General features: G+C 38.0%; 1 protein-coding gene across 2 annotated transcripts in view; it reads left to right on the top strand.

Moving 5' to 3' along the window:
* Positions 1-13125, top strand: part of cers2a (ceramide synthase 2a) — a 35640-nt gene extending 22515 nt beyond the window's left edge. For both annotated transcript variants that reach the window (XM_007230567.4, XM_049476274.1), the window contains exons 5-11: positions 763-820; positions 928-978; positions 1425-1517; positions 5709-5837; positions 6161-6267; positions 6416-6569; positions 7796-13125. In XM_007230567.4, the coding sequence (XP_007230629.2) occupies positions 763-820; positions 928-978; positions 1425-1517; positions 5709-5837; positions 6161-6267; positions 6416-6569; positions 7796-7948 (745 nt within the window). In that variant the 3' untranslated portion in view covers positions 7949-13125. The remainder of the gene's footprint in view (positions 1-762; positions 821-927; positions 979-1424; positions 1518-5708; positions 5838-6160; positions 6268-6415; positions 6570-7795) is intronic.

The following is a 13125-nucleotide window of genomic DNA, read 5'->3' as shown; positions in this document are numbered from 1 at the left end:
GCGCATGCAGCTTTGCCATCAAACTTCCGGAGCTCAGAGGGAGCAAAATTGGCCCTGCTCCCTCCGGGTGGGTAGATGGCACTCTGTCCCCACATCACTCTTAGGGTGATTCCCGCAGCACAGGGCGTCTGTGAGCTGATGTATCAGAACCGAGTCGCTGCGCTTTCCTCCGAGCAAGCTGGCTGCTTGGCAATGAAAGCTCGAAAAGAAGCGGTGGCTGGCTTCACATGTATCGGAGGAAGCATGTGTTACTCTTCGTTAGGCCGTGTAAATTGGGGAGAAAATGGGAAAAATTAGAAATAAAATTTTATATATATATATTTTTTTTTTTTTTTTCTGGGAAAACAATGAAGAGCTATGTCATCTGCTGGTGTTGATCCACTGTGTTATATTAAGTCCAAAGTCAGTGCAGTGTTTTTCCAGAAAATCTTACAGCACTTTATGCTTCCCTTTGCTGACAACTTTTATAGAGATATGAGTTTTCTGAATTACTCAAATAAAGTAACTTTTCAATAATATTCTAAATTTCTGAGATGCACCTGTATCTGTAAGCGTTGTCTTAATTCTTTGGGAGAGGATTTTATGCCTTCCCCTTGGAACAGAATTGTACTTGAAAACAAGGGGTGAGGATAGAAAATATAAATGAGTATGTTAACTGGCGAGCTTAAGAATATAAGCTAATGTTTTGAATGTATTTGATATGTAAAGAGTTCTGTGTGATTTGAGCAGACGTTGCTGAGATAACTGTGCGTTCTTTTACAGTTGGAGATTTATGTTTTACCTTCTTGCTTTCATTGCTGGCTTGGGTGCCCTCATTGATGTGAGTACTCTGCTACTTCCCACTACAGGTCAAGTGTTGTAATGTAAGTGTTGTAATGTTGGATAAGAAGCTGTCAGCAGTGTAAGTGTGTGTATCTGTGTGTACAGAAACCCTGGCTCTATAAAATGGAAGAGGTGTGGAAGGGCTTCCCAACACTGGTATGTTTATATTTGTGTTTTCCTGTCATAAAATTAGCACTTTATCAGATGCTTCTGCCAATTAGTGTTTAACATGAATTTGGCACTTAGGAACTAATAATCTGTTACTCCATCCAGTAAAATAGCTGGACATGTGTCTAGAACAGTGTGTTCTAATCCCGGTCCTGGAGAGGCCATACTCTGCAGTGTGTGGTGTTTGTCTGCTGTAACTGTTTCAGCTCTCGAGGGATCTGATAGTTAGTCAAGTCTATTAGAGCAGAAAGGCTACTGAAACATGCTGAGCAGGATTACCCTGGAAATGAGATTGGAGGAACTGATGTTCTAGAGTGTGACTGACTTGATTGAAAGGCTTGATTGGATCTCTTGGGGGTTTAACACCTATTATGCTTTTGTTGAAATCAATATCTGTCAGTCTCAATGTCTCTCCGTCACTCTTCTGTCCGCAGACTCTGCTTCCCTCGCAGTACTGGTACTATATGATTGAACTGGGTTTCTACATGTCCCTTCTGTTCAGCGTGGCATCTGACGTGAAGCGAAAAGTAAGTGGCTTATAAAGAGTTTTCTGGTTATTTTTGTATTGTGCAAACCATACTTTATAGAAAACACAATTATTACGATTGAGTAACATTTATGAATATATGTACAGTATCTCACAAATGTTAGCACAACCCTTACATTTTTGAAAACATTTTATCTAGGGCTGTCAACCTTAAAGCGTTAAAGCATGTGAAAAGTTTGGAATCATTAACGCATTATTTTTTAATGCAAGTTAATCACGCCACCAAGTTTGAGCGCCAACTTTCACCGTAATGTGCCCCGCCCAACGCACAGATTTATTTTTACTAAAGTGGTTTGCTTGTGTTGAGAACGTGATGTCTCGATTCAACCCAGCTATCAAATATACTTCTATTTAATTGAGCTAAACTGCTGATAAGACATCGTTTAATCTGATTTATTAGCCAGATAAAATACTGCTATGAACAAACGCTGTCTCTGCTGCTCCATGCAGCGTGGTATGTGCAGCGTTCATTTGAAAGCGCAGTGGCAAATGTTCAGCGTTCTGTGTAAAAGCAGCTTCACACTGCACAGATATATACACGCTGGAACACACAACCTTCTCACTATATTTACTTTCTTGCTCCCGCCCCAGACAGCTCTGACCAATCAGAAAAGACAATGTTCTTTGCGTGTTTTATTGGTGCGCATTTTGGTGCGTTTAGGTTTATGCCTGTGTGAAACCAAACCAAACAGAGGGAAAAAATGCTCCAAATAAACAAACTCACAAACTGATCCGGATCATAGAAATCCTTACAATCAAGCTGAGATGTTTACAATAAAGTAAAATTAAAGTTTCCTCTATCCAATTTATCAAGCATTTTTAAACATACAAGTAAATACTAGTATTGTAAATGAGATCACTAATATCAGTATAATTGCAAGAATTTACATTTCTTACATTTATTCTTTTCTGTACATTTACATATCCACTATAAAACTGTTTCTTAAAAAGAAACTTAATCGAGTATTGTTTTGAATAATCTGATTAATTTTTTTATCGATTGACACCACTAATTTTATGAACATTTCATGAGACAATACTGAAGATATGACACTTTGACACAATGTAAAGTACTCAGAGTACAGCTTGTATAACTGTGTTAGCTGTTAGCTGTGCCCTCAAAATAAATCAATACACAGCCATTAATGTCTAAGCCGCTGACAACAAAAGTGAGTACACCCCTAAAGTTCAAATGGCCTGTTTGATTGCAGCAACTCCCAACACAACAACCACCACCATCAACACATAATCATGGTCAAATCAATTACACTAGCCAAGTGCTACTTGGTGTATTAGGTGCTAAACCATGCTACATGCAACTGTTGTCTATTGTGAGTGTATGCTTTTCAATTGTTGATGTTTACAAGCTCATTATGGACATGATTATCATGACAATATTATGCAATAAATTTGTTGCCTCTATATATCGCTATATTCTAAAAACTATATATAGTTTTTTTTTTCCCCAAATTCCAAATTAAAATATTGTCATTTAAAGCATTTATTTGCAGAAAATTAGTATATTGCCCTGCTTGTGCTGCTTTGGGCTCAAAACGCTGCTAGCTGCATTGTGCTGCTTTGATGAAATAATAGACTGTATAAAAAAAAAAGGGTAGATGGTACATCTTTGTTTAGCTCTTTTTCAAATTATTTGATTATTTGAATTATTTAATTGGAGCCAGATTATGCGCAGAAGAGATGGTAGGAGACCCAGTGGGCTCACTTTTCAGCTGTTTTCATCCAGTCTGCTCTATACAGTCTGTTTATAAAATAGGTCTGACTTTGACCAGGTGTTATGTGAAAAACATATCCTATGGTGGAGGCTCAAAGCATGAATTTTACTTGTTGACAGTAGGGGGAGCTCAGGAGCAAGAAATACCAACTCTTGCATATTACTGTTTTAAAAGAATGAATAAATAAATAAATAAATAAATATATTCCAGGTCATTTAGTTGCTCACATTAGTATATTGCTCACAAAGAGCTGAAAATTAATACATTATAGCAATACCATGTTTTTAATACATTATTGGTTACCATAATTCACTTTTTTCTTTGTTGGTACATTTGGATGGTGGATTATTAGCATCAGTAGAATTTATGAAAAGTTTAAGTGAAAATATACACTCATTAGATAAAGTAGATAAACAGAAGTCATAACACCATTAACATATTTAGATAATAAATCTGTTTGGGTTAGGGATACAGTGACACTTTTTGTTGGAATGAAAAACTATCCAAAACTCCTCATCCAGCTTTTCTTCTGCAATTAAATGTATTAAATTGGAGTGTTATATAACACGTTGAAACATTGTTGGGAGCATTTGGCTGCATGCAGCCATGAGGGCAACATGAGGATGTGTTGGGTACTGATGCTAGATGTTTAGTTTTTGTTCTTGGTTAGAGCTTCTCCACAGTACAAAACATTAAGGAGCATAAAACTGTACTGGATCACAGTCAATTATACTGTATAACCTTCTGATTGAGCTCTTGCATGATCTGAGACCCTCCTTTGCTGTTGAACATTTGACCTGCAACTCTTAAAAGGTGAGCGACTACATGGTCAGTGGTGTAAGTGCTCAGATTATCAGGCTGGAGCCAGTGATTGCTAATAGAAATAAAATAATTAAAACTAATAAACTAATGGATTAGCTGGGAAAATAGCTATGTAACCTATTACAGAGGTAATTTCCAATAATGAGTGCTAAGAGCGTCTTAGTACTGAGAATGTCAGTACACTCACTTTACAGTTTTAAGTCAGCTGTTCCCTGTAGAATAAACAGACAATGATGCCTTTGTTTCACCAACCTTATGTTCGCCCACACCTTGTTTGTGCAAACATGACCGTTTAGATGTAACGCATCCATCCAAGTAAAAAATAACCTGTTGATGCAATAACTTTGGTAATCCCCTTGAGTTAAAGTGTCATTACGTGAAAATTGTCAATTGACAATTCAATTCTTGCTCCTGGGTTCCCGCTGCAGACAGAGGAAGTGTAAGTCATGCCTTGAGTCATCACTGAAGGACACGCTTTACACATGCATATCTGGACAAGCTAAGAGATACAGAAATGGCATCTGTAATGAAGGAAGTCTGTTGAAAGAGGTGGTAGAGTAATATTATATTATAGGATTTTACACAAATATGACTTGAGTTGGGCAGCACTACTCAGATCTTGAGGGCTCATCTGGCCACGAGCTGCTGCAACATCAGAGGTGCTATTCTCTATGTAACAGAACATATAAAAAACTCTATATATCGCTATAATCACACTTTTACACAAAAAGGGAAAAAAACGTTTTCAGTCAATATAAAATTCGTATTGGTCCAGATCATTTTGGAGCATTTCAATTGGTCCAAGTAGAGAATATACAGCTCTGGGAAAAAAAATTAAGCGACCACTTCAGTTTCTGAATCAGTTTCTCTGATTTTGCTATTATAGGTATATGTTTGAGTAAAATGAACATTGTTGTTTTATTCTTTATTTGCAGAGATTTAGAAATGACTAGAATAACAAAAATATGTAGAGCTTTCAGATCTCAAATAATCTAGATAAAACAAGTTCATATTTATGAAGTTTAGAAATCAATATTTGGTGGAATAACCCTGGTTTTTAATCACAGTTGTCATGCATCTTGGCATGTTCTCCTCCACCAGTCTTACACACTGCTTTTGGATAACTTTATGCCACTCCTGGTGCAAAAATGTAAGCAGTTCAGTTTGGTCTGATGGTTTGTGATCATCCGTCTTCCTCTTGATTATATTCCAGAGGTTTTCAATTTGGTAAAATCAAAAGAATCATAATTTTTAAGTGGTCTCTTATTTCTGCTGCATGTCAGATACAACTTTTTAACTATGTGAGTGAGTATACAATGTGCATAAACTTGCAGAGTGTGTTGCACAAGTTAAAATGTTTGTAGTGGCCTTTAATCTAATCTACACAATGACCAGAGGTGAGGCAATCAACCTATAGAAAACTGTACCAACTGTTAAACATGGTGGTGGTTGCAAATTTCTTTGGGGCTGTTTTATTCTGTTTGGCAACCGTTAGACAGTTGAAACTTGGATACAGTTAGGTGTCCCAACAGAACAGTGACCCCGAAAACAAATTAAAGGTAGTTAATGGAATTCAATTTTGTCTTTCATACTTTCTTTTTTATTCTTTTTCTCAGGATTTCAAGGAGCAGATTGTTCATCATGTGGCTACCATCCTCTTAATCAGTTTCTCCTGGTGTGTGAACTACATTCGAGCTGGAACTCTCATTATGTTGGTGCATGACAGCTCCGACTATCTCCTGGAGGTACGCAGGCGAAACATTTCTACGCTTTCTGAGTGTTGATTGGGTATCAGTGTGTCTGTAGAAACCTCATATTTACACTGTTAGATTTCATTTCTACATTTAAATGTCATGAAATGTAATTCAATTTAAAAAGACCAGAGATCAAGAAATGCCTAATTCTGCCTGATAGATGTATTTCACGCAGTAAAAAAGTAAAATGATGTAACAGATGCAGTGTAACGCTGACACCTTGTGGAAGCTATAAGCAACAATACTGGTTCTCTCCCCCCCTTTCTCTCTCTCCCTTTATCGCTCCATCTCTCTCTCTTTGTCTCCTATTACAGTCAGCTAAAATGTTTAACTATGCTGGTTGGAGAAAGACGTGTAACTACATCTTCATCTTATTTGCTGCTGTCTTCTTCGTCACAAGACTTGTGATCTTGCCGTTCTGGTGAGCTATGTACTTCAGTTATTTCATTCCCTCTAAACAAAAAGAGATCTATTCTGTAAAGAGCAAATTGAGCATTACCTTTTACATATTTTTTTCTCTTTGAATGAAAGGATTATATATAATTTATCTTTCTGTTTTTCTTTCTTAGGATCATGCACTGTACGTGGGTTTATCCAGTGACCATCTATCCTCCATTCTTTGGATATTATTTCTTTAATGGTCTTATGTTCGTGCTCCAGTGTCTACACATCTTCTGGTTTGTGCTCATTCTGCGCATGGCCATCAAGTTCCTCCCTGGAAATGTAAGTTTTTTTCTTGTTACCACAAAAAAAAAGTTTGAACACACCTTCTCGTTCAGTGTTACTATCTTTTTCCCTACATTGTAAATTAATACTGAAGTAAGACTAGGAAGGACTTGTTAAACAAAATACTCTGTGAAGCATTTAGGTGCTCTTATCTGGGGTGCTGTTAACTTGCAGTTTCTGAGGCTGGGAACTCTGATGAACTGGCATCAGAGGTAACTCTTGGTCATTCTTTTCTTGGGGTGGTCCTTATGAGTGCCAGTTTCATCATAATGTTTTGATAGTCTTTGTGAATGCACTTGAGGATCCTTTCAAAGTTATTGAAGTTTTTTGGATTGACTGACCTTCATTTCTATATTTAGTTGAGTAGTTCTTGCTGTAATATGAATTTAAACATTAATCAAATGGGGCTTTTCACTGTATTCACCAACTCTACCTCTTCACAGCTTCACAACTGATGCTCTCAAACACATTAAGAGTACAAGTATTTAACTCTTGACAAGACACAGCTGTTAACTAAAAGCATTCCAGGTGACTCTACCTCATAAAGTTGACTGAGAAAATGTCAAGATATGCAAAGTTGTCTAGTTTAGTATTAATCTACAATGCAGAACATAAAAAAACACCTGAATTTAATGTGTGTCCAAACTCTTGACTGCTACTGTAAATGTATAAATTAAGCAAAAAAAATCTAGGGGTAAGCAATTTTTTTGAAAGATTTCTTTAAATAAACAAGATTGTTGGAATAAGACTTGTATGAAGTAAAAAAATCCTTGATTTGAAGACTTGACTTGACAGAACAGACCTAAAACAGAGCAAAGCTTTCACAGTGTTGTTCAACCTCCCCCCCCCCCAAAAAAGGGGTAGTTTAAACTAGTATATTTAAGCCCAGATAATATAATTATTTCATCTTTGAACAAATGTCACCTAAATTGTTGCTCCATGTTAAACAGCACAGAAATATACACTAGTCCTAAAAACAGGACCTTCTTCCTGTATTTACTTCTTTGCTCCCGTCCCTGACAGATCTGACCAAAACAAAAAGAAAGAACTTTCTTATAAAGTTCTTCTTCTCTTCTCCTTGTGAAAACAAGCCAAACCATGAAACAAGTTTATGAATCAGTATCATTCATTAATTCAGATGCCTTACGCGCACATTGAAAGATGATGCATGCATTTGCTGCTGTTTTCTAAAACGTCACAAACTGTCTCAATCTGTCATTCAGCGCATTGTGGAGGATGAGAGGAGCGACCGAGAAGAGACGGATGATTCTGAAGAAGAGGACGCGCAGGAGAAAGAGAGACATGCCAAAACGAAAAATGGACCGCTGCAGAATGGTCATTCTCCATCCAACAACAACCACCGCAAGATGGAGTAATGGAGTGGAGGGGAGGATGGAGATTATCGGCGATGAAACATGATCTAGTCCTCCATAGCTGCCTGTAGCGTGTACACACACACACACACACCACAAGAGTAAGACCAGTAGACCGAGGCAGGGCAAGTGGACACTTGAATTAAAAAACAAAAAAAACACACAAACAACTAGATAAATAAAAAATAGCCTACAAATATACACACTCATAGAGACACATTTTACCAAGTGTTAGAAGCTGATCTACCACACATTCAAACACTAATCCTAATAGTCCCCGCAACCAGACTTGAAGCCAATAACTATAAATGTTTTATTTTTTTGTGGTCTATGCACTAAAAATGCACAAAATTCAAGGGGATCTTGAGGCAGCGAGTAAAATCTGGACTTGGTCTTGGTGGTTATTCCTAGTCCAGTGTATGACCTGCCTAGTGCCTTGTTAAAGGAGTGCTCCAGTATATTCCACCCTAATCTCTGTCTGCCACATCAGTAAAATACATAAACAAATATATAACTTAAAAAATTCTAATAATAAATAAAAAAACAGAAGTACTATTGAAACATCTTATAGAAGCTTAGTTTCGACAGTTGTCCTTCTGTATGTGATTGTTCAATGGCAGCTGGAGATCCGATTGTAAAATGCTGAAGCATCCCTTTAATGTTGGACCTGCACTCGTTCCCCAACTTTTCTTTCCAGCCTGTTGCCTTTTCTGTCTCGTCACTCGCAGGTCACTGTCCCACTCATCTGCTCTTTTATATCTCTCTCACAGGTAAAAATCTCTCTGGCTAGAAAGTCCCATTACTTGCGTACTTCTCGGATACACTCTCAACTCTTGGCTAAAAGATTTCGACTTCATTCCGTGTGCAGTTTCCCAGTTTCAGTAAGTGGCCTTTAGCTGAGTCTCCCAACACATTCCTGTGTACGTACCCACACGCTCACTCCAACAGGCACACACATACTAACACACACTGCCAAGAGCCCTCCTTACTGAACTATACTTGTTTCACTTGCACTATTATGTGTGTTAAATAGCCTAATCTTGCTGTACACTAGCGCTGCCCTATAAGATTATCTTCTAGAACCTGGTTCTTGAGGACCAATAGCAATGCACTGCTTAGAGTTTTCCCTGCTTAGAGGAGAACAGATCAGACAATTGACACATTGACCTAAATATGCTCTGTCCACTAATGTTTTTTTTTAGGTTGCAAAGGCTTTGCAGAGAAAGGTTAGTTAACATTTAGCCTGACCTAATAAAAAAAAAACTGTAGCTCATTTTTTGTTTAAAATGTCGTAGATTACTCAACTTTAACCTCTCCGGTGTTAAATTAGCTCTATAAGTTGCTATCTCCAAATACAATTGTCTCACTATAGAGCTAGGCAGCTAGCTAAAATAATAGAACTATCCAGGCTGAATATCACACCACAAACAAATTTGCCACAATGCTACCATTAGCCTGATTACATTTAAAAAAAAGCTATATGTAATCGATCCATACAAGGAATTTTTACGCACATCCGAAATAAATATCCATGGCGCTAATAATGATCTCGAAATGTAGATGTTTTCCTAACTACGTTGCTCGCTACAGCTTCTCATTACACTTAATGAGATTTTTGGCCAAGATTCAGCAAACCTTGTCCAACCCTGCAACAGTAGCTACGCAAACGAGCACTTTTGTGGGCAGAGCATGAATAGAGATGGATCAATAACACAAAGACTCTGAGTGTTCAGTCAGGGAACACACTAACCCGTGCTTGGCTCGGACCCCTCCCTCCAGGACCACTAGGTTTGGCTCAGCCGAGCCGCTTGTGCTGCCACGACGTCCCGCTGCGGGAGCGACCAGTAGCTAAATCACCAAATGTTTAAATGTTCAAATGTTCTGCCTTTTTGTGTGTCAACTTTTCTTCGTTTTTTTTTTTTCTGTTGCGTTGTAATGGGGACTAAAATAATATATCTAAACCAGCTTTAGAAGTTGCTGGTTTTGCTTGAATCACTTATTTAGATGCTTTTGTCCTAAAACAAAGCATATCGCATATCCAAGGAGAGGAATTGTTTTAAACACAAAAGATAAGAGATTCAGTGTTGATTGTTTAATTTGATTGTTTATTTCTTTGGTCTTGCTCTCATCTCTGAAATGAGAGAGAATGCAGAGAGTGTTCAGTTCAAAGTTTTATTGATTTTGTTTTATCTTTGTTTTCTTTTATTGGTTTTCATTCTAGTTTTTTATTTTTATTTGAGGCATCAATTTATGAGGTTTAATACTGAAAACCACAAAATATAGTTTCTTATTTAGTTGATATTGCCTGTAAACATTTCTTGTAAGTGGACTGATATTACCCGTTTGATGTTTTTGTTATATGGGCCTGTGGGCCTTCTGTAGAGTAGTAGTGGAAACTACCTTTCGGTGGAGCTAGGACTGTTCTAAAGTCAGTACGGAACGAACAAATAAAAGACTGCTTTGCTCCTGGCATCATAAATCTGCAAAAAATATGATTTTGTAGAAAACAATAAAAATCTACTATGAAAACAGCTTTTTTTTTAGAATAACAGATACAAATTAAGTTTAATCTCCCATATCTTAAGAATACATCAGTATTTATCCATTTTACCATCTGATGCACTTTATAATACTACATAAACATCTATCTATCTTAGTGAATAAGCTTGAAATTCTAAACTGTCTGTAGGACGGCAATGCTTTATTATGACTGAAGTAGAGGCTTGTGGTTTATTGGTTTTACGGGTAACGATGTCCCTGTAGAAATTTGCCATATTCTTAAATGTTTCTTGTTGATTGTTTATATCAACCAACATTTCTCTAGTTTCGAAGGTGCAACAGGATGCTTCACAGAGTAAAAATACAGAGTGATAAAAGACTGAAAGAAAGATAAGAACACATGAGACCAGGAATATGATTCTAGTTAAGGTTTACATGTTTAGGTCCTTTATGTTTATTTTATTACATCAGAGATGATGGAAGATCCAGTCCTTGTGTTTATCATTAGTGTCAATTGATTATTTTATTTTATTTTCCCCCTTATATATTCATATATGTATTTACTCTCCCCCCCCCCCCATCTAAATGCCTTAGTTCTTCTATAGTTGTGCTTTGTATTTGCTTATATATGTTTTTTCTAGCTCTATTCTACCTTTATTACAAACTAGGGGTGGGTGAAATGTCAGAAATGCAATATCATGATGTTTAGAGACATTCTCATGAAACTGTATACTTCTCATCAGAAAATGGTTGTAATAATCCATCCCATACTACCTGAATATTCTCACACAATTCCTGCAGCTTTTGCAGTAGAGGTGGAGTGTTGATAGCACTTCCAAAAGCACTGCACACATTTTTTGTCAGCCAGGGATAAGTGGGGATAGGTAGACACAGGTGCTGGCTATGGCAAACCACCTGTGTCTTCAAGGCATTCTCTTAAGACAGCAGCAGAGCAAGGAGTGTGTTCCAACAGTTGCCTCCACCCAAATAAAAACAGGACTCGTCACTAAAGGTGACCTGCTGTCATTCTCCATGAGTTACTCCATGGCAGTCCGATATGACACCATTGCAGTCTTAGGAGGATGTTGAAATGGTGTGAATGTAGTCATGTGTTGTGCAGCCGTCTGCCAGTGGTGCTGGCACTAACAGTATGACTCGCGGAGGGAAGTCTTTTTGGAACTCTCCTCAGCTGCTCTGATTGCTTTTGAACTCTTGTCTCAGGCATACTTTGTTTCCAAAGGACACTACAAGCAGTACTAAAGTCGATATGGAGGTATGTGCAACAGAGATTACCTTATATATTTAGCCAGGTACAGAGTAAAGGCCCATCAAATCTATTCATCAATCATTCTCTGGTCCAAATTAGTTGATGAGTTTCTTTACTTGGAGCGTTTTCTCCCTTTGTTTGGTTTGGTTTCACACAGGCATCAATAAACCACGTGAGCAGGCTGTGTCCTCTGATTGGTCAGAGCTGTCTGGCGAGGAAGTAAATATAAATTTATGAAAAAAGTAAAAATAGCGAGAGGATTCTGTGTTTCAGCGCGTCTATCTGTGCTTTAACACTGAACGCTGAAACGCTGCGCTTTTAAACAGTGTTTCTGCGTGCAGCGCAGATGTAAGCATAGTAAACCACGGCTGTGAGAAGTGAACAAAGCACAGACTGCACGTGCATGGACACAGCGTTTGTTCATAGCTGTGGCATTCAGCGTTATCTGGCTAATATATCAGATTAAACTGCGTCGCATCAGCAGTTTAGCTGAAATAAATTGACTATATTTAATAGCTGGGTCGAATCGAGACTAGATCATGTTTATCATGCTCTAGGTGGTCTCGGACCGTTTCTTTTGATCCGTACTCGAGTGCGATTACAGTTTTCACACCAGCTCAATCGAACCTCACTAATGTTACAAACGGACAAGATTTCGTTTTAACCAGACCAAATAGTGCATAGATGTGAAAACGCCCTTAGTTCTGTGTAGATCCTCTGCATTAACTAAATATCGCTTAAATCACTTTTTTAAGGACACAGTCAGCCAGTGTAGAAGTACTAATTATGTCCACAATATGCTCATATCCTGATAGTGATGTCATCGTATCACCCACCCCTAGTAAAGCCATGCTAAAGCTTACAACACTTCTCTAGATCCTGCTCAACAGATTCCGCCTGGAATTCTTCCAGTACACAGTGGTGTACTGTGTGCCTATGCCAGTGTGATTTGCATCAACATGAATGTTCTGCAGCTTTGGCTTTAGGTCATTTTGTTGTCGTGTCCTACACTAAGTACAGCTGTTAATCAGCTGCTTCATAGCTCATCAGCACACACTGACTCTGGATCTGATTCCAGTCTGATCCAGACAGAGAAACGATTCCCAGTTAGCACTCACCAGACTCTAGGAGTCTAGAAAAAAAGAAGATTAAGATTCTGGGTGTTTTTATCCGAGCTCCTAGTTAGTTTTCCCTCGCTTCCGTCTTTCCTCGCTCTTGTCTCTTTTCCACGTTTAAAGTCATCACTCCTTCCAGGCTTGACGCCAAGACCAATCCAACCAAACGATTGTCACCGCGTGTTGCCTTCAGCGGTCCCAAACACACATTAAACATGAGTGTCTCAACTGCCAGTGTTTTTATGTTATTTTGTATTGCCTTTATGCAATGTAAGATAAAAGACTTGTGGAAAACTGAA

Source organism: Astyanax mexicanus, chromosome 3, assembly GCF_023375975.1.
Source record: "Astyanax mexicanus isolate ESR-SI-001 chromosome 3, AstMex3_surface, whole genome shotgun sequence".
Taxonomy (NCBI): Eukaryota; Metazoa; Chordata; class Actinopteri; order Characiformes; family Acestrorhamphidae; genus Astyanax; species Astyanax mexicanus.
The sequence above is the reverse complement of the archived record's forward strand: the minus strand, read 5'-3'. Positions and strand labels throughout refer to the sequence as shown.